This window comes from Takifugu flavidus, chromosome 9 (assembly GCF_003711565.1).
Source record: "Takifugu flavidus isolate HTHZ2018 chromosome 9, ASM371156v2, whole genome shotgun sequence".
NCBI lineage: Eukaryota > Metazoa > Chordata > Actinopteri > Tetraodontiformes > Tetraodontidae > Takifugu > Takifugu flavidus.
Genome location: NC_079528.1, coordinates 7,266,847 through 7,286,948, shown reverse-complemented (window position 1 = coordinate 7,286,948; position 20,102 = coordinate 7,266,847). Strand labels below are relative to the sequence as shown.

The 20,102-nt window shown below is 43.2% G+C and overlaps 2 protein-coding genes and 1 long non-coding RNA gene across 16 annotated transcripts in view; 2 read left to right on the top strand and 1 right to left on the bottom strand.

The window, feature by feature from the left end:
- Positions 1–14,522, top strand: part of limch1b (LIM and calponin homology domains 1b) — a 42,382-nt gene extending 27,860 nt beyond the window's left edge. For 6 of the 14 annotated variants that reach the window (XM_057042990.1, XM_057042997.1, XM_057043003.1 and 3 more), the window contains 20 exons: positions 1,547–1,891; positions 2,807–2,842; positions 3,603–3,729; positions 3,810–3,967; positions 4,045–4,528; positions 5,373–5,654; positions 5,808–5,913; positions 6,037–6,125; positions 6,206–6,308; positions 6,932–7,006; positions 7,365–7,390; positions 8,020–8,136; positions 9,465–9,557; positions 9,642–9,806; positions 9,936–10,030; positions 10,125–10,271; positions 10,684–10,782; positions 11,458–11,566; positions 11,898–12,000; positions 12,731–14,522. In XM_057042990.1, coding sequence (XP_056898970.1) covers positions 1,547–1,891; positions 2,807–2,842; positions 3,603–3,729; positions 3,810–3,967; positions 4,045–4,528; positions 5,373–5,654; positions 5,808–5,913; positions 6,037–6,125; positions 6,206–6,308; positions 6,932–7,006; positions 7,365–7,390; positions 8,020–8,136; positions 9,465–9,557; positions 9,642–9,806; positions 9,936–10,030; positions 10,125–10,271; positions 10,684–10,782; positions 11,458–11,566; positions 11,898–12,000; positions 12,731–12,756 — 2,785 coding nt within the window. In that variant the 3' untranslated portion in view covers positions 12,757–14,522. The remainder of the gene's footprint in view (positions 1–1,546; positions 1,892–2,806; positions 2,843–3,602; positions 3,730–3,809; positions 3,968–4,044; positions 4,529–5,372; positions 5,655–5,807; positions 5,914–6,036; positions 6,126–6,205; positions 6,309–6,931; positions 7,007–7,364; positions 7,391–8,019; positions 8,137–9,464; positions 9,558–9,641; positions 9,807–9,935; positions 10,031–10,124; positions 10,272–10,683; positions 10,783–11,457; positions 11,567–11,897; positions 12,001–12,730) is intronic. The other 8 variants (XM_057042991.1, XM_057042992.1, XM_057042994.1 and 5 more) reach the window with 8 other exon arrangements.
- A 1,123-nt stretch (positions 14,523–15,645) lies between these two features.
- On the bottom strand, positions 15,646–18,271 carry phox2bb (paired like homeobox 2Bb). The gene is made up of 3 exons (XM_057043005.1): positions 17,722–18,271; positions 16,898–17,085; positions 15,646–16,752 (listed from the first exon to the last, which is right to left on the bottom strand). The coding sequence occupies exons 1-3, from the start codon at positions 17,960–17,962 to the stop codon at positions 16,324–16,326; spliced, it is 858 nt and encodes a 285-aa protein (XP_056898985.1). The 5' UTR covers positions 17,963–18,271; the 3' UTR covers positions 15,646–16,323.
- LOC130531168 (uncharacterized) lies at positions 16,942–20,012 on the top strand. The gene is made up of 2 exons (XR_008952027.1): positions 16,942–17,938; positions 18,868–20,012. It is a non-coding gene; the product is annotated as an uncharacterized LOC130531168 (long non-coding RNA).
- The last annotated feature ends 90 nt before the right edge of the window (positions 20,013–20,102 follow it).

The window sequence follows — 20,102 nt, the reverse complement described above, 5'->3', positions numbered from 1 at the left end:
GTGAACCGGGCAAAGGAGAGTGAGGGAGAGGACCAGGCTGCTTCTGTACCTTGCATTGAGATCCATGCAGTGGGCGTGAGAAGGTGCAGTGAGCCTCTGTCCTTTATCCCCCAGCACCACCAAACAAAGCCCCCTGCGGAGACTGAATCTTGGCTGGTCATCACTTCTGAGCAAAGGTCTCTAATCTGTTTTCCTCAAAACCACAAAGTTTCTCCAAATCAGATTCAGCCTAAGCGATAGAATTCTTCTGTTCTGTATGGAGTAAAAGCAGGTAGACACGTCAACTTCTCCTGCGTCAGCTCACTGTGGAGAGATTTTCTCCACCGTGAACCCATCTTATCTTGCTCAGCCTAAAGTCCAAGAGGACTCTACAACGGCATGCACCAGCATACCTTTCTGCCCCAGATAGTGAAAAATAACGGCTTTGAAAATTCTCAGCTGCAGCAGATTTGTCCAACCTCTTGTTTCAGGTCATCATTTTTAGTGCTAATTTTTATCCAGTGATGCCAAATTAGAGGAAGAACATTCCTCTCCAGAGTCTACCCTGCTCCCTGCTGTTTTATTATCCCCAGCTATGCAGGCTAACCCTGATCTGTGGCCACAATTTAGCTGTTATTTTTCAAAACATCTTACAACCCGGTCTCGCTCACATTATATTCAATACTGTTGTAGAATTATTACAGTCGTACTCGCAGTTTCCAGTTTTCTGGCACTGATGGGCTTGTCAGTGTTACAGGCCTGTGACAAGAATCCTCTGAGTTTTGTGGACAAAGTAGATTCTGTGATATTTGTAAAAACGGTTTGAGGTGATTTCTGAAGCGTGTAACAGCTTGTAAATTTCCAGGAGAAAACTGTTGCTGGAATTTGTTCACTGTAGTTTTGCCAGGACTTGTTTATAAAACTGCTTGTCGAACATCATATTAGTGTTTGCTGTTGCCTGTCAAACTTGTGTTGACACATCTTTTTGGAGAGGATTGCGACATACTTGTGCATGTCAGGTCGGAGAGAGGTGGCGGGGAGAGCCGCACAATGGTTGGATTTCATTTTTCATGCACATAAAGTCAGAAAATCATCATAAAACAGATAAATATGGAGTCATGCATACCCATTTACATGCAAAATCTACTTCTCAGTATATATACCGATTGTCTCCTGGCTGAAACATGGGAGCACGTTCATGAAACCCACCCTCAGGATGTAAGGAAATGAGGCTTTTTCCCTTTCCTAACTGAGCAGGCTGAAACTAAGGCCCATTCCTGCCTGCCACGCATTCAGATTCTCAGTCCAATAACAAACCTCCCAAAATGTAGCTGTTTATCACAGAAATGACAAACACCAGAAAGTTCTGTGGATCCAGCTTTTGGCTTTCAGACTGAATCCTTTTCATCCCTTCTCTGGTTGTTTTTTAAGTTCTGCGGCCTTTCTGTACTGTTCTCTTGGATTTATGTCACATAAATCTTTTGTGGCTCCTGCAGAGAAACGGCGTCTAGTGATAGAGAGTGATAACCAGGCAGCCGGACATTTTAGTTTGCTCTGCTTTCCGCAGTACTCCAACTCGCTCATGCTCAGAGGAACTCTTCCAACATTCAACACCTCTTGCTGCAAAGGATTCAGCGTCCCAAGATGTGATCACCCCAGAAAAAAATGCACCTGCGTTGCAGCAGGAAGCGGGATCTGTGGGAACGGCGGTGATCGGTGCCAAATTAGTGACAGGACAAGAAGAATCCTTGACCTCACCTCAGTGCACCAGCACCCCAAGCCCCTCCCACTTCCTCCCAGGGTCAACTGGCTTGGCAACGACTGCTAAAAGCCGACAGCAGGGACAAGCGTGGAGTGAGAATGAGGACCCACGGGGAGGTGCTTCCTGGACAGAATGCAGTCTTCGTGCAACGTGAGCCCCGTCCAGCTACAACACATGTCATGATTGTCCACCTCAATGAACAAGAACTGTTTGAATTCATGAATTAAATTTAAGGATGCTCCCTCTTTTGCTGTCCTAAAGATGGCATGGGCTGCTTTTACGTGGCAACAGCTGTTTTTCTACTCAGGCTGCATGGAAACTGGAAAATAAAATGTTTATTTTCACATTTTCTTGCTTTTCCATTGATCCGGAGTCATCTGAGCCAGATTGTTGGAGAAGATGATCACATTGCATGTTGAAGTTCATCGTTTTAATCCATCAGCAGACTCAGTTACCATTTGAAGATATAAGCTTTGATTTAATTCAAAATATTCATTTCATGCTCACGGATAACTTAAAGGGATGGTGGCTCGGCTGCAACTCTTAATGTTCCATCGACAGATAAGAGCAAAGAAATGGAGAAAAGGGATCTATTTGGAACCTATCTGTGTTCATTTTTGCAAGGTTTCTCCTGTTTTTATCTCATCTTTCTTTTGTGGTGAGCTTCAACAGGCACTCCAACAGCAAAGAAGCAGCTCTTTGTGATTAGGGCGAAACTGCGAGTGGTGATCACAGATAGTACAAAAGCCACATTGATGATATTAATGTTCCAACTAACACAAGTCGCATGTGCCTCCCAGATCATTACCATATGTATCTGCTGTTTTCATTCGGTTTGCAGTAGAACGGGCATGCGGTGGGTGCGCGATAACATCGCCCCCTTGCGGTTTAAGAAATAATGCATCTTAACGTAAACTAATCTGCATCAACAGTAAAGAGGGGACTCATTTAATCAGTATTCTCCTTTGGATAATCTGTAATTTAATCACCTACAATGTATTAAGCCTCTAGCGTGATTTTGTGTGTGATTATGCTCTGTCCTTTCATGCTCTCTGCCTTCTGTAGAGTCAGCTGCACACTCGGTGTGTCAGATGACGCACAGTAAGTTACCATTTAGCAACTGAGAGTCTCGGCTGCTCGGGCCTGCAACAGAACTAAGCCTGCCTAATTAGTTCATTCACGTTATCATCACTTTTAGCCTTAGAGCTTTTGCCATGCAAGTAGGAAGTGCTCTCAAAGCAAATATCTCATCATGTTGATTTAGTGTGCATGTTCTTATTTAGTCAGTTTTGCAGGATTATGGGTATTTTAATGATGTCCATCAGATAATGGAGTTTTATTCCAATGATTAATACTTGTATTTTAACTTGTCTGCTTGTAAGCAACATTGTTATTCATCAGTTGTTTTAGCACTGTTTAATTTCATGCATAAAAGTAGACAAATGATGATCACATTAGCTCACATCTTGTCACCCATGCACGTTTTGATGCAACCCAAAACATTGCCATGGTTAACTTTGATTGCTACAGCAGGCTGGACTTAATTAATTTGTTTCTCACTGGCACATATGCTATTCAAACAAGTGGAAAAAAGTTAAAGGAAAATTACCTGTTTTCTGAATTCCAGATTGGCTAGATTACACCTTCGAGCTGGTCCTGAGGGCAATTCTTCCTTTCAAATACATTCATTATTTGTATTTATACTTCATTTAATGATCTTCATGCTTTTCTTTAATATTGCAATCATTTTTTAAATTCAGAAAATATGTTTTCCTTTAAGTGAATCTTGAGTAACCTGTTCAAAGACTAAAATATACGGTGCATGTATTTATACAGGTATCATGTGTCTGTCTCCCTGCAGGAGTGTGAGTATGATTGACATGCGTGCGGAGGAGGAGACCATCCTGCAGCCCCACAGTCAGGTGCGTCATGAACTGATGCACAACCAGTACAACAAGATGAAGGAAGAGGAAGACCACTGGCAGGACGTAAGCATCTCAGCGTCATCCTTAAGTTTTCTTTTGACGATTGCATCTAATTTCTCTCCTAAATTCCTCGCTGGTTTCAGGACTTGGCCAGGTGGAAGAACCGCAGGAGGAGTATTTCTCAGGATCTCATCAAAAAAGAGGAGGAGAGGAAGATGATGGAGCAGTTGCTGTCAGGAGACACCTGCACCTCCGTGAGGCGAAGAAGCATTAAGACCTACAGAGAGATCGTTGCTGACAAGTAGGCGAACTGCTCTGCAGGTACAGAAAATGTGCTGTAAATGTTGCACTCGTTAAATGAAACTGCCTCTTTAACAGAGAGCGTCGTGAGCAGGAGCTGAGAGATGCATACAGACGCGCCAGAACCCCAGAGGAGGCGTCGTCTGTCCTCCAAAGATACGCCCAACGTTTTTCAATCAGTGAAGCCGTTCTTGAACAGCTGCAGCTACCAAAGCTCCTGGACCGCAGCATATCTGCTGATCCCACCTACCCCTGCTCTCCCTTCCCTCTCTCTGTTTCCCCGTCCTCCTCCCCAACTACCCCGGACCCTTTTGACGCAGACCCCGAGGGGCCCTTGAGGTATTTGCGCCAGCAGTCTGCGCCAGCGCCAAAGTTCACGTCGACGTATGAGGCGCGGATCGAAGAGTTCACCAAAGACTCCTCACAACAGCGCCCTCAAATCCGTTCTCGCTCGTCTGAGCCGCCGACTGCTCGAGGTCTGTCTCCCAAGCCGGTGCCTTTGCTGATGCCCAAGCCTTACCTTCAATCTCGACCCCCAGCAGCTGAACAGTGGCCCAGCAAGGTGAGCCTGGTTATGAAGCAGCTGCCATTATCATACTGTATCTTCACAAGTCATTTTTATGTTTTACTTCTGTCTGTTTGATTTAATTAGCTTGACGGCTCTCGCTCCTCCCTCCCATCTAGTTTTGCAAAAATAGGACTTCCTTTGACTGAAATAGTATTTAAGTAAACCTCAATGTGCTCTCAACAGGGACCATTTCCTTTTTTCTTGCCAATGCACTGTTCAAGATGTGATCTTGTGTTTTGGTGCGGTGCAGAAGGAAGGGGGGGTGCAAGTTATTACCAGATCTAATGGAGCTCAGTGCTTTTCTGGAATGTCTTGTGAGGAGCCGGAGCAGAGCCTGCCTGTGAAAGGAGCCCTCTGTTTCCTATTGACTTAAGGAGTTGACAAGTAGGGCCCTCTCAAAGTAAAGTGGGCTCCCAGCAGACAAAGAGGGCCCACACAGGCTGCTAGGAGCAGGATGAGAAGGTGGCGGCACATGGGGCCAGACAGAGAGGCTACATTCACCCGGATCCACCACTGTGTCTTAAGTTACCCCTCACTAGGAGTTCCTCACACATACATTAGTGGGTCTTTATTGTAGATCCCAGTCTGCTGTGGAGAGTTGGATGAATAGCTAATAATGGGCAAACATGAGAGGCTAACAATGACCTCGTATGAGATGGTCAGGCTGGTTTTCCCCTTTTCCCCTAATTCTTAGGTTTATTACCCACATAGGAAACCATTTAAACTCAACTATTGTTAAGAACAGATTGTAATTATGGAAAGAAAATTCAAGAATAAATAACACCACAACTAAACCAAAATGTTTCATTCATGAGGTTTTATTTGTCTTTCAAATTAGGCAGATGGGCTGCTCCCCATCAATGGGGAAGTTGTTGGTGTCAACACCCAGACCGCATCACCACAGAGCCAAGGAAGGGAATCTCCTCATTTCCTGGCGTCCCCATCCAAACACTGGAACAATAATGCAGAACCTGCTCTATCAGCGGCCTCGTCAACTCACAGTCCTCACGCCTCCATTGAAGGAGAAAACCAAGCATCAGCCAAGACCGAGGAGACTCGCACAGAAACGACTTTTGTCCAGCATTCATCACCACCCAGCCGGCCCACCACACTCCCATCGGTCAGATCATTTAACTGTTTCACACATTGTAATATTTTGATTCCAAATCTGTATTTATGTGTAGAGTAGGGTTTGTTTATTGCACCAGGCTGTTAATCTCCCCTTATTGCTTAGTTAAGTCTTAAACTTGATAACTGTCTATAACATTTAAAGGAGCTGCACAAGACACAGGAGAGCTTTACAAAGACTAGAAGCAGTTCAGGAGCTGCTACAAAGGAAGAAAATGTTAAACTCGCAGACCGACACGCACCTCCCTCAGGTCTGTATATAACACTACTCTACTGACCCCTTGTGGTCACTCATTACCTTGCGTCTTTACACTGACGTCATCTACTTTAGATACTTGAGTTGGACCGTATAAATATTGCTCATTTATTTTTAGAAGCCAAACAAGGACAAAACGAAAACGTATCTCAACATTTTGCCAATCTGGACTCGTCTGGAGTCAGCACACAGCCAATGACTTCCCAGGTGAGGATTTAGCTAAACTGTCACAACTGGTGTTTTTATTGGGCCCTCAGCCAACATATAATCTCTAAAATGCTCCTAAGGCAAGTGTTACTGCATCCCAGAGGTCAGAACAGGACAACCACGAGGTACCAAGTTCAGCTGCACCAGGAAGACTTGGACATCATCCAGCAATAGAAAAGACAGGTCAGTGAACGCCTCACATCCAAATTCTTTCCTATTTAAACCTCCTTTTCTTCTGAGTTTACCTCCTTGCTGGGATTCCCCCTTTGCCTTTTAGCTCTTTACACATGCACTTGTGAACTTGACTTGCTTATTTTGCACTTTACTGCTCATTTGCTCAATTTTCTCTCTCACAAATCAGATTTTTTTAAGAATTGAATAACGCAGAACTTTGATTCCTGAATTACACAGAGTAGCACATTGTTGAAAAACACAAATCTGCATACATATGTGATCTAACCAAAGGCCAAATGTTCAGTAGCATTCTTTATTGTCCCTCTTTGATTTTTACTTATCAATCCTACTGAAAAGTTTTTATTTGACTGAAAACACACTGTAGAAGGTGCCAGGTCCCCCAAATGCTCATATAGGCTGTGATCAGCTGAGCTGATGGCGGACCCTGCCTTCACCCTCATGCCGCTGGGATAGCCTCCAGCATCATGTGTGACCACCCTATTAGAGGAGACCTCCTCACCTCACTTGATCCCCTTTCCAGGTCCTGCTTTTGAACGCTCCCTTATAACTCCTCTTCTTTCCTGCTTTTCTCTCACCCCCTGTCTGGCCACCCATGTTTTATTTTGCTATAGAGTTTGCAAACGGTGCCACGTCTTCGCTGGCAACCTGCAATCCCAAATTACGTTGGGAGTTCTTCGCTGCACCAGGTAAACCTTTTTGTTGCACGAGGTTTTCTCACTGTCTCTGCAGGCACTAACGCACGACTCTTTTGTCCCATCTCTCGTCCCCCCATTCCCACCCCGTGTATTTAATGGTCTTTCTCTCTTCTGTGTTTAAACTCTGGATAATGTAATGAAACCTTTATATCCATGTTGCAGTGCGCAATGGGAATCACTATGTTCATTTATCTGCTTTACATTTATATGTCAAAGGATTTCAGTCCAGATTTGACACTACCTCTTCTCATTGGTTAATAGATACACACACATGTGTTTGGTTTCTGCACCTTTACCGATCAAAGGTCGGTTTTCTGATGTTCTAATGTTCCCTGTCTTACATTTTCAGGAGAAGCACAGGAGCACCGAGGAAACGTGAGTAGAAATCAGCAACTCTCTCTTTAGGGTTCGATTCCTTCCTGTAACTGCTTCTCATCTGGCGTTTCTTCTCCTGGATTAGAGTTTAATTAGGCCAAGTTCATGAATGCAAAGACATTTTAAATGCGGATGAGTGGGAATAATCCAAGGCAGAATCAAAAGCTTCAGCTGCATCTCAGACTTTCATCGGCATCAGTAGATATCACATTAGCATTTAGCTGTTTGTGTTTCTGTGAGCTCGCAGCCTCATACTGCAACATGTGCTCATGTAGCATGCCAGATGAGGATGCTGTACATAAATGGCCGGGACTGCTTTCGTTTTTCCTTTGACCTCATCTGTTTCTTTCTCTGTCTTTCTCTCTCCTTAGTAGGAAGCCTTTGGGTAGCATTGGAGTATTGCTGTTGTGGTAGACCAACTATTTCTGTTTTTCCCTTCTCTTCCTCTTTTCCTGTGTTGGATGTGGTGCTGATGTCTTTGCATATGTGTGCCTGGGGCCATGTCGCTACTGGGGCTTTCCTGGTCCCTGATGAGACTGTTTGTGGCTGTATGCAAATGGTGTTCGTTTTTGGATTGTGATTGCGTCCATAAATATTATTTGTGTGCGTGGATGTGTGGTGGGGTCTAGCAGGTGTCATTCCCGGTGTTACCCCAGGCCAGGCAGGGTGACCGCTGGTCTTGGGACCCGGATGAGGAGCGAAAGCGTCAGGAAAGGTGGCAGCAAGAGCAGGAGCGCATGCTTCAGGTACACAGTAGACCCTAAGGTGCGGGGTGTGTGAGTCTGCTAGGCCAGCAGTTAGAGATGAAAGGATGAGAGCGGAAAAGATATTCATGAACATCTTTATTAAATAACATTTACTTTTAATCAGGAACAGCTTCACCAAATTCATGCCTCAAACTCCACACAGACAAATCAGTCTTCCCCTAATTTAAGTCACTGTCAGAGGCCATGTTTGTAGTGTAGTTAGCCGCATCTTTAGCTTTATTTTCCAAGTAACTTTGCATGATGCAGCCAGACATCAGATGCAAGTGGTTAGCTTGTGATGAAATAACCACATTTCATTGCTTCTTGCAAAAGCTTGCCTCCATGTTTGTCCAAAAGCATAACCCGCATATCCATGTGCGCACATTGACCACTAGAGGAAGACTTGTTCTTGCACTCTCATGCACACACTTTGTCCAAGGTTGCTGCTATTGCTGCTGCCAAATCACCCTCTCTCTCCTCAGCCAATCAGACATGGTCCTCATGGTGTTAAATGTTTTGTCCTGGCGTCCATGATGGACTTTGCTAACCTGCAGGACGGTCTTGAAAAATAAATCTTAAAGACAGTGGTGATGAGAGGTGATTCCTCTGTTTTCTGCAGAACTCGGATGATAAGATCTGCTGAAGGGGATGAATGTCTGGTGCATCTGTGTGCTTGTCGGCTCCCTGGTTGTTTCACTCGCTCTGTCATTCGTCTTGCTTAGGATGCTCCAAACCTTGATTAAATGTGGGCTACTTTGGGGGGTTCCTACACAAGTCTGAGGTTGGTGATAAATGGGTCTCGTGGGCTTTTCACTGGTCTCATCATAGCACTTTTGTGGATTGGTTTCCCAGTTTCAGATTCAGTTGTGAAAAGGACAAGGCATTTTCTTGTGAATTGTGTATGAACCCTTTGCTTCACGTGATGCATGTTTTATGTTCCCCCTCTGTTGGCAGTGCATGCTGTTTATCCTTAACATGCAGATATCAGCGCTGAACTAGCCAGAGTATGGCTGCAACAAGCTTTCACTCATTTGTGTCTCTTCATCAGGGTTTATATTTAAAGGGCATACTAAGACCATCTCAAGCAGTAATTCTGTAAACCTGCCGTCTATACTTTGAGAGCTCGGTCAAACATCCTTTTAAGGCTTATTTGGATGCATAAAGCAACGTCTTTATATCAGATTTCCAAACTAAAAAGCCTTTAAGTGTCTTCTTTTTCAGTCTGTTTATGCTCCTCGTTTTTTTCTTGCTGAAATGTACACACCTTCAGAGGGTTTTCAGCTGGGGCTCTCTGCTGTTTTTCCCCCCGTCTGTTGCCACGGTAACAGGAGAAGTACCAACGGGAGCAGGAAAAGCTGAAGGAGGAGTGGGAAAAGGCACAGAGGGAGGTGGCAGAGGAGGAGAGAAAGTACCATGAAGAGGTGTGTTTGCACATCAATGCACGAGTAAAACATGCAGAAAAGTGCTCAAGTGTTCTTAAGAAGCTGTCTGTCTCATCACAACAGGAACGCAGGATTCTGGCGGAAACCTTGATGCCTCTGACTCCGTGCTCCTCAGGTGTAACCACCTCCAGCAGAGGAGAGGCCTCTTCCCCCTCAGAGCCCCAAGATACCATCGTCCGTTCACTGGCTGACTGGGAACGCAAGCAGGAACTGCTGGAGAGGCAGTCGGTGAATGGCTGATTACTGATTATGTGGATGTGCTCATCGAGTTTGAAAAGAGTTAATTTTAGAGCACCGTGGGGATTGCTGTGTTTTGATTTAGCTGACTATTTTCTTGTTTTTCATTGGACAACACAGAGGGGCAGCACAGAGAACGCAGAACATAAACAGAGAACAAATGACAGGACCAGTGACATCAGCACTGCTGACGACAGCATGAAAACAGGACGAAGGTTTGTGGAGAATAAGCAGTTGACATTTTATCACCGTAGAATAAGTAACAGACATTGATTTCTTTAAAAATGTAAACGCATTTTTGACCCTTAGTTCACTGAGTCAGAGCCCCTGCCTGTCCGACACCCTGCAGAATGGTCAAAAAGCTGCTCCGGTATCACCTAAATCCTCGACTGATGTGAAGAAACAACAGCCCGTGATGGACAACAGCAAGCAAATGCGGCCCGCAGGGACCCGAAGGTCTGTGAATGTGTGAAAGAGATGGGCCTTGCAGCACCAAAGTAGACACGTTGTTAAAAGTTTCAAATCCTGATTCTTTAAAATCCCAATTAGTGTTATCTATATTTAAATGTAGCCGTATTGATGAAAGATATCAAAAATATTTTCCTGTAGGTTTTTCACCCTCAGTTCTACTATTTGACCAGCAGGTGGCAGTCTGCACCCGTATCATAGCTCAGCCATCATCATACGCAGAGAGAATCAAACAATAGAGAAAATGCGGAAATTATTAGTGTTGCACATTTCTGGATAGGCTTTGATTATTTCCCCTTATTTTGGATGTTATTGGTGTGTGTGTATCAACCTCTGTCAGCCAGTAGCTTTGCTGTCGTCCGGAGGCATCATCATGCTGCATGTTGCTGTCCATTTTCAGGATTGGTCCAGCTGATAGTAACAACACAGGTCGCAGCTCATCAAAGCCCCCCGCATCATGTCCGCCTCCTCCAGACACGGTGCCTCCAGCACCCAACAGGTACCACATCACCACCACCCTGCACCGAGGGAGGGGACAGGTGTCATTCCTGCGTTGTCATGTTCTGCTTTGCTGCTGAATGGCTCCATTTTGTTCACGACATATTCCGCAGCATTAACACGGGAACACAACAATAAAAGTTGCATGTGAAATTAATTTGATTTCTGATTTCTACAGTGACATTTTCATTTTGTGTAAATTACTGTAAATTCCACCTGATTCACAGGTCATATATATATATATATATATATAAGTAAATAAAGTGTGTTTTAGAATTAGCATAAAAACAAAGAGTGGGTGATGATGGTGATGACACCACACTTACCCTAATCAGCATAATTGAACATCAAGGAACTGATCAATGTAGCAGTAAATTCCGCAGGCGAGGCAAAACTGCTCCCAACCATTTTTTTTTATAAAGAAATGCATATAATCTGTTTTACTGCGGGCCAACAGCAGCTCAGATGCACAGGATGCTCACTGGCAGCATCGTCCGGTGTCTCTGGAGACTTTCTGAAGAAGCAGATCAAACGGGCAAATGTTCAGTTCATAATCAAGGAAAATTAAACTTCTTTCATGCTCGGTTTTCAAATCCTCTTAAACTCTGATGCTAATTTGCATGAATCTCATCTCCTTTTACAGGCTGAACGTGTTTTTTCTATTTCTTCCCTGTAGGTCTGTTAGTGGTAAAAAGCTGTGTTCCAGCTGTGGGCACCCTTTGGGGAAGGGGGCAGCGATGATCATAGAGACCCTCAGTCTCTACTTCCACATTCACTGCTTTAAGGTCAGTTGCATTATTGTCTGGGTTTTTAACTTGAATAAAAACCTAAAATGGCCCTATTGCACAGCAAATGTTGCTTCACCTCTTCTGTGGAGCTCTGCAGCATGAACAAACGAGCCGTCGTTGTCCGGAAGATTCTAATTACCACGATTTCTGTTTGAAATCATCAGTCACAAAGAGACCAGACGGCATAGCTGCTCCGTACCAAACACACAAGCTTGTTCACCGGCTTGGACTCGTTTAACTAATTGATGTGGACTAATTCCAGCGAAGGAGCCGCTAGTTGATGAGTCCTTAATGACAATGCTGTCTCTGTTTGGGTCAACCTCTTCAGTGTGGGGTGTGTAAGGGACAGTTGGGCGACACCACGACTGGGACAGATGTTCGGATCAGGAACGGCCTTCTCAACTGCCACCAGTGCTACATCCGCTCCCGCTGTAAGTCCCTCCGCTTTTATCATCCATCACAATTGGCCGCACTTCCCTAGTTGGCCTGAAATGTAGCATTTTTTTAAACATCACAGCTTTAATGTGCAGTTGTAACGCAGGAAAAGTGCACTTGTTATGCTAAAACTGTTTAATATGTTCCGTCAGTGGCGGGAAATGCTAAAATCTTCATTTTTTTCTTTATTTCTGCTTTGTGTGCACATATCCAGGTCTTAAAGCTCTTAGCTAAGACTATTTGCCGACTGGGTCTGGTATAGTTGATCCAACCTTAGCCTACGTTTCTGTCAGATTTCCAAGAATGTTAAGTGTCAGAAAGCAAAAAAAACAACACAAGAAATTTAAAAAAAATCTCCCCAAAGAGAAGCTTTCATCATTCTGGGAGATTATTTTGTTGTTTGTTACTGGTTTATGGAAGCAGCAGTAATCAAGATGCTAATAAACCAAGTCAGAAATCAGACCAGCTTTTTTGTGATTTGTCGTTTTCTAACATAACTGACAATATTTTATGGTTCAAAAAGGGAAAAAAAGCACCAGTGTGTGGCTCATTGCAGACCTGCCCCCCTGGCTTTAATAGAGAAGCGTCTGACATGGCGATTGAGTGATGTTTATTTGTTTGTTTTCTTTCACCTGCACAAGAGAGCGCCTCTCAAAAGTGGAGCTGTGCATTTAAGCATCAGAATTAATTCTGATCTATAAATATTGCTTTCTTTCTCCTTTCAAGCTGCCGGCCAGCCGACCACATTGTGACCCTCGACTGAAAAGCACACGGGTCACAGTAGAAAGCCGTCTCTGTTTTAACCAGATTATCTGCGAATCATGTCCTTCACAGCGTGTCAGGAAGTCTGCGTCCTCATGGGGAACCAATGAAGATTCATCATAGGGGGCATACAGGGGTCTGGGGACGGTCTTGAAAAAAAACCCAGTCTTGGTGTTATGTCATCAGTGAGATCTGTATTTGATTGGTCAACGTTGCCACCAAAGACTGTTTCATCATTCAGCCAGTAAGAGAGCGGGACACTGTTGTCGGGTGGCGGCCATGTTGGATAGAAAACGCAATAACGCGGATATTTGAGATGTGCGATGATGAACAAAGAAAAAAAAAATCTTTGGTTTTATTTAATTCCATCAAAAGAAAGCAGCGTCTTTTGACTCATTTAAGATAAGCTCTCTTACGTTCTTAGATCAACATTAAACCATGCAAAAGGAATCTTAATATTAATATGAATGATTTTATGTCCCGTGATGAGGCATGAAATTAACTCTCTTTTTTTTTTTTGTAGGAAGTGCAATAAAGGCTGATGTAAACGCTAACAGACATGTGATATACAGTAATCAGTCAGTTTCGATCTTTGCCTGAGCTCCTATCTCTGTTCTCCCGATATCAAATTAACTTCTGATACACAGTAAACATCATTTGGGTGTGTTATCCACGGGGCAACTACGCGACCGCTCAGATCTCAGATCTGCTTCTGTAGTTTCGGGTCACGGCAGTTTGCTCGTTGGCCAGCCGTTCGGCTCGGAAAGTCACGACTTAAATGTGCCTTAGGAAAGCGAGACGAAGCGGAAACAAAACACCCCCGGCTGGTGTTTTATTTCTTTTTTTTTATGTCTGCTTTTGCAGGCGTGTGCCCAAATTTGAGCCCTTAAACGGCAGCTGTAGGAGCCGCAGCCCTCCCGCACGGCATGCTTTACTTCTTTCAATCAGTGCTTTTTTGTTTTGTTTAAATTTGACAGACCTCCTTCATGATCCTTCCGTAACGCCTCAGAGATTTGCAGTGATTTAAAAAAACAGGAATAGAAATGTTGTCTGGAGGGGAAAATACACAGTACTGTACGTATACTGATGGGGAAGCAAGGATTTAGCTTTGAAAGTCATTGTAGGAAGAAATAGAATTCTGTATGCTTTAATTAAAGGTAATTTTGACAGTTGCTAGGCTTTTTTTTTTTAAAATAATCCAAAAATCACCAGTACGTTTCATGGAGTTGAGCATTAAAACAACCATGCACCAGCAACAGTTACGCAACCTGTGCAATATTTAGCTGGACAAAACCTGAAGGTCTGTGCTGCCTGCTTCACTCGCTTCATCTTCTTCTTTTTAACCTCGTGTGAGAAGAACTGAGATCTGTGTTGTGGTTGTAAAAATGCACGTTTAAGCCTAAAACCAAACCCTTTGCTGAAAGCAGAAAAGCAGCCCCTCCCTATAGCCAAGCTTCTCTTTTGGATTCATCTTGCTGATTTACAGTATTTTTAAGTTTCTGTTCGGATACTGTGTTTTATTTTTTAATCCTCATTTAGTTCAGGAATTTCAGCCGAGTCTTTTATAGCGGGATCTTTGAGACGGAGCTGTTTACGATGGTCATCTGATAGCTGGGGAATGAAAACTTAACGTCTGTTCTGTATTTATTGTAATATTCACATGAACACTATGCGAAATATAGATTCATTTGATGTTTAAATGCAATGGCATTTATAGCATATACTGTATGTTTATTAATAAAATGTTATGACAAAGCATGGACTTTGAGTTTTTATTATTAGTAAATTACATTTTTATGACTAAAGAAAACTGATGTTTTTTTATTGTAACTGAAATATCTTTGATTTTATTTTACCTTCTTGGGCCAGATCATTGTGGCAGATAACATTAAATACAATTGTTATAAACCCTGAAATAACGCCAGACATAATTGATGCGTGATTATAGTTTAGAAATAACTCCAAAAATATAATTCATTTCTTGTTTTACGCAGGGCGAAAATGCTTCGATTCTTAAATATTTTGAAAACCTTAATAACCTTAAAATGTCTTTTAGTTCCTGTATTTGGTTTTATTGTGTTCGGAATTGAATGAACTATTTTATCTCTTTATTTAAATCCTTTAGATTCAGTGATGTCGGTCCATTTTCTTTCACTCAGACCCAGATTTTGTCTAATTCGTCCACATTTTTTAACGGGTCACGATGTTTTTAAACCATCCTGAGGCCTTGAATTTCAATCTGTGGCGGTGCTGTCCGTGGTGCTGAACTAATCATAGTTTTTCGTTTGTGTTTTTTTATTAAAACAAAACCACACCTCATAAATAAAGAAAATATGCCTAATCCTGCGCTCTTAATTATTTATTAAATGAAAACACAACGAAGCCATCCGTATAATTATTTTTTTTGTTTGTTTTATCATCAACAACCGTTTGAATGGTACACCTGGAAAACTATGTGCACATGTAGAAATATTTCCTTCTTAAATATAAGCATTCAATACCTACATATAAATAAATTTCGGATCCTGGACAAAACATATTACATGATGATCACAAAAAGGAATCAAAAAATCATTGTAAAATCAGACAAAGAGACAACATGCAAATTATATCGAAATAAATACAATGTTTGCATCCATTCCCCTCCAATACTCAAAATAAATTCTTCCGAGGGAATTTGAAAACACCATAAAGACTTGTATGGTCGCTCTACCAGGGAATATGGCCTATGGTTCAACTATAGGAGACAAGAATACGTATTAACACTATACAGTTTGAGCCACAAAAACACTGCCGTAGAAAGACACACAAAACATAGAGATTTACTGTCAGGTGAACGTTGCGGTACTTTGTGCCTTTTCCCCTCCAGGAAATAGTAGTTTATATTGATAAATTTAAAGAAACTAATCTCTCAACAGCTTTGGAAACAAACGAACAAAAAAAACGCCTGTGAAGAGGCTCCGAGATTCTGTCTACAGAACAGGGAAAAAAGCCAAATGCGTCTTTTTCGGTGTTCGTTGTGTCAGATTTTTGATGGAGAATCCTCAGTCGAACGTCTCTGAAGCAGCTGTTGAACTGTGGCGCGTTAAATGTCGATGGCACGACGCGTTTCCAGCGCGCGAATGCCTCTCGGCCTAAAGTGTGGCCCCAGAGATGTTCACCTTAACCAGCCCAGTCGTCTGGGTTTCCTTCTTGCGTGGGACGCTTTGTCTTTTTCTTGAAACAAGACGAACATAGAATGTTTTGTTCTGATGCATGAATACAGTGACGTTTATGCTCACGTGATTTCAGTTCATGGCTGGAAACCTCTTGCCCATAGCACATGTTTTGAGAAAAAGTTTCTTTCTAAGACAATATGACTTGTCAGAATGGATATTTTTACAGCAACAGTGTCCACTGATCACAACGAACTGCGCGGGGCGAGAATAAAATAACAGCTCTCATCTTCTTTTTTCAATAACTCTCCTCTCTCTGTGTCGGACAATTGCTTTTCAGTCTCCGGAAGACGGGAAAGCGATTCTTCCCCTCTTTGTTTACCTTCCCGCTGTGAAGATTCATTAGAACATGCTGGTCTTTACTAACGTGGCTTTGGCTCCGTTCTGTCTTTGCAAAGACGACAGTACACTGGCGAACGGCCCACCCAAAGAGTCCGGGATAGAGGTGATGGTGCCGGGCGCGGGAGCCCAGCCTTGGCTCGGCGCTGTCACGCCCATGCCGGCGGACACAGAGGTCTTCACTTGGTCCACCTGTCCGTTCCCGGTGGTGTTGACCTGCCCTCCTGTGGGGCTCGGTCCCCCGCAGTTGGAGGTGGGCACTGGGTTCGGGCCCGGTCCGCCTGTGCTGTCCGGGTCAGCAGATTTTGCGTCTTTGCTGTCTTCATCTCTTGAGTCAGATTTCTTCCCGGAGTTGGACTTGGCGGCGGCCGCGGCGGCTGCGGCTGCCCGCTCCTGCTTGCGGAATTTGGCGCGTCGGTTTTGGAACCACACCTGTTACAAATCAAGTATGAAAGTTAAATATATTGTATGTCTGAACGAAAGGAACTAATGCAAATGTTATAAATGTTGTAAATGCGCAGTTTGTGTGCCATCTTGTGTAACTGGAGCAGACTGGAGTCTGCTGGGAGCTGCGTACCTGCACTCTGGCTTCAGTCAGATCGATTTTGAGAGCCAACTCTTCTCTGGTGTAGATGTCCGGGTAGTGCGTTTCAGCAAAAACCCGCTCCAGCTCCTTCAGCTGGGCGCTGGTGAACGTGGTCCGGATGCGCCTCTGCTTCCGCTTCTCGTTCAGTCCGCCGTGATCCGTGAAGAGCTTGTAGGGAACTGTAAAACGAAAAAAAGGGGCCACCGTGTAAGCATGAACAACATGCGAGTGTGTGTAGTTGGGATGTTGTCAAATGAAAGAGTCAAATTTGATTTTTTTTTTGCGTGTGTGTGTAAAATCCGTTTAAGGATGCTCCAGTAATGCTTCCAATTGTATTAGGCATTTGATTACCTGTGGATTACTTCTGAACTGATAACGCTGCTGACCTGTGATGCGGTTAATTGTAATGTTAAACTAATTGTTGCTCCACGGATCGAGGATCAAGTTTGAAAACTTGTCATAATGTTCCCATCCGCGCCGCTTGTTGCTACTGTAACTCCAATTGGGTGTCAATAATGAGCTTTAGTCTTTGGTTATCTAATTATTTTCGAAGTTTTATGTCTCATCTCAAAGTAAATAAATTATGCCTATCATTTTGGCAGCTTAAGATAATTCTGTTGGCGGTTTTGGGTGTGACTGGGATAGTATAACCCCATAACCGAATTACGGCTTGCCTGCAATCGCTTCTAACGTGATAAATTCTTTCATTTGTGTAAGCAAATTTCGTTTGGTAAATACTAAACACATTTCCATTTTCAAATGCAATCAAGACGTCCTATAATACGCTGTGTTGAAGCTGCGGAGCCGCTGCTTACCTGCGGCGTAAGGGCTGCTCTGGTGGTCCCGCAGGGTTCCCAGGCTGCAAGACCCTGGCGTGAGGGACGGACAGCCGGAGGTAGCCCCGAAAGTGGTCCTGATGGGATTGTACTGAAACCCGCTGGCTTGACTGCACGAGCTGAAGTCCGCATAGGCCGATGCCAAGCTCGACGTGTCCATCCCGGCCATACATGACTCGTAGGCAGAGGAATTTAGGTAAGAATACTCCATTTTATACATTTGAGAAGGCTCGGTGGAGTTCGAAAGCTGCACTTCCCACGAAAAAACAGCCGAAATCTATCCCCCAAAAAAATCGGGTCGGAAGGTAAAAATTTATATATTAAAAGTAAAAATGAGGAGGACGCGCGGTCTGAGGACGGGGGAAAAAATGAACTGTTTGGTTTGAACGGTTGGAAGGAGGCTGGACGATGGGTAGATGTTCACTGCTCAGCGCCTGCTCCAAAACTGGCCTCCTTTATAGGAACCTAGCCCTGTTTTATGAAAAGCCCCCTAAGAGCCGCCTAGCCTGAGGTCTCTAGAGCATATAGTCCTCATAATAAACTTGGCTCTTTCCGCTTGGACAATAGCAAAGCGTTTGGTCTTATTGCTAGCGCTTTTTTACATGACAATAACTCATCAGTCTATTGGGCTGGCACTGGGGGCCCGGGCTGTCCAACCTCCCTATCATTGATCCCCTGCATCTCTAATTAGAATTTAATACCACGCCATTACGCACCCCTCCACCACCACCTCCACCCATCTACCATCCACCCCACTCCTCTCCAACCACCATCCTGCCCTTTAATTCAATCACACCACTTGGAAATAATGAAAGTTGGGTGACGATTCTCCCTGATCCAATTTTCTCCAAGCTTTTAAGCCTTTTAAGCGTCCGTATACCTTGGGCAGGATTTCACATAGTATTCCCCTCTGCCTCCTCTCTCTGGCCGTCTGCTCCGACTCTTTTCCCTCTCCTGCGCTGTAAAACCTGTCTGTTATTGTCGGGTACTTGAGGACGTGTTTTCGTGCTCGCGTATATTTTAAAATGCATTTTTTTTTAAAAACCCACAGAAATAAATGATGGAAACTGACAAAGATAGGCGTTTATTGTGTTATATAACCACAATTCATCTGCTTTTTTTCAGGAGGCTGCTTGAAAGTAAACCGCTGGAACTGTCAACTTGCTGGCTAATTTTTCTCCTTTTCTCACTCGAACCTTCCGCTGCCAATCACATTTACAATGAGTCCATATTTTGTCATGTAGGCCTCCAGATATATATTTTTTTGTCACGGCTTATTTTCATTTTGTGTCTAAATCACATTAATTTTGATGAATTTATTTAACCTGCACTGTTAAATCGAATATTTGTCGTTTATGAGCCCTCATGTTGTCGTGGATAAAATTAAAGTAATGAATGAAAATCAGGAATTTGGGTCATTTTGCACAGGAAACGAGCGAATATGACTTTAATAATTGCTCTTTTGCGTGTTTTTGTTGCTAATCTCTGTTACACGTCCGGGTGTGTTTTTATGATTCAAATGAGTTTGTAATTGTCTTTATTACTTTCATTATTCCATTTATTTGGAAAATAACATCTTTGTAATGAAAGTAACGAACTGGCGAGGCAGTCTTCGGACCTCTTAGGCTCGCAATATTGGCTGAGTGGTTAATTTGGTTTGCGTAATAAGGTGAAGCGTTTTGTTTGCGCTTACACGGTCGTTGTGTTTCTGCTTTATTTTCAACTGGACCGAGTTCAAGTCCCGGTCGGAAGCTGCGGGTTTGTTCTCTGTCCAAATTATCTGAGCACAAAAAGGCGCAACAGGAATTCCATCGGGATAATCAAATTTGTTAGATGGGAGAATTTGCTTATCGTTGGTTGTTTCAGCGACGGACCTGCGCGTAAAAATAATATTTCCATAATGATCCTCGCTGACTGCAGCTGAATATCGGCTTAAAATTCTATCCCCATGACTGCACTTGTATATTTGACCACAGATATTGTGTTTTAATGCTCCGTACGTTTCAATAAGCCCCTCTCGTGTAGATTTGACCACAATATTCGTCTTAATTTCCTTAGAATTAAATCTTGAAAAGTGCAGAAGATCTGCGTGTTGAAATCAGATCCGCAGATATATTTAAGTTTGGCAAAGCTAAAACAGTTTTTTAAATGTCTGTTTGCTTATTTTAAGATATAACACAATTGTGTTAAGTAATGCAGAGATTATTTTTAATATGAAAAAGAAATTGTGACTTGGACAAGCTAAATGGTTTAATAAATTCAACATCTAAGGCTTCGTGAGGCAGTCCCTTTTTACCCGCATTAACCATCAATTATTTTTTTCCACAATTGCTGACGTTTTGCAGTGTGTTTCTCCCTTT

Excerpts from the sequence above, each read along its gene's own strand:
- phox2bb (XM_057043005.1), bottom strand. The coding sequence starts at position 17,962 with ATGTATAAAATGGAGTATTCTTACCTAAATTCCTCTGCCTACGAGTCA. Across the intron at positions 17,086-17,721 it reads GAGCAGCCCTTACGCCGCAG|TTCCCTACAAGCTCTTCACG; the intron begins GTAAGCAGCGGC and ends TTCGTTTTACAG. Across the intron at positions 16,753-16,897 it reads TGACTGAAGCCAGAGTGCAG|GTGTGGTTCCAAAACCGACG; the intron begins GTACGCAGCTCC and ends GATTTGTAACAG.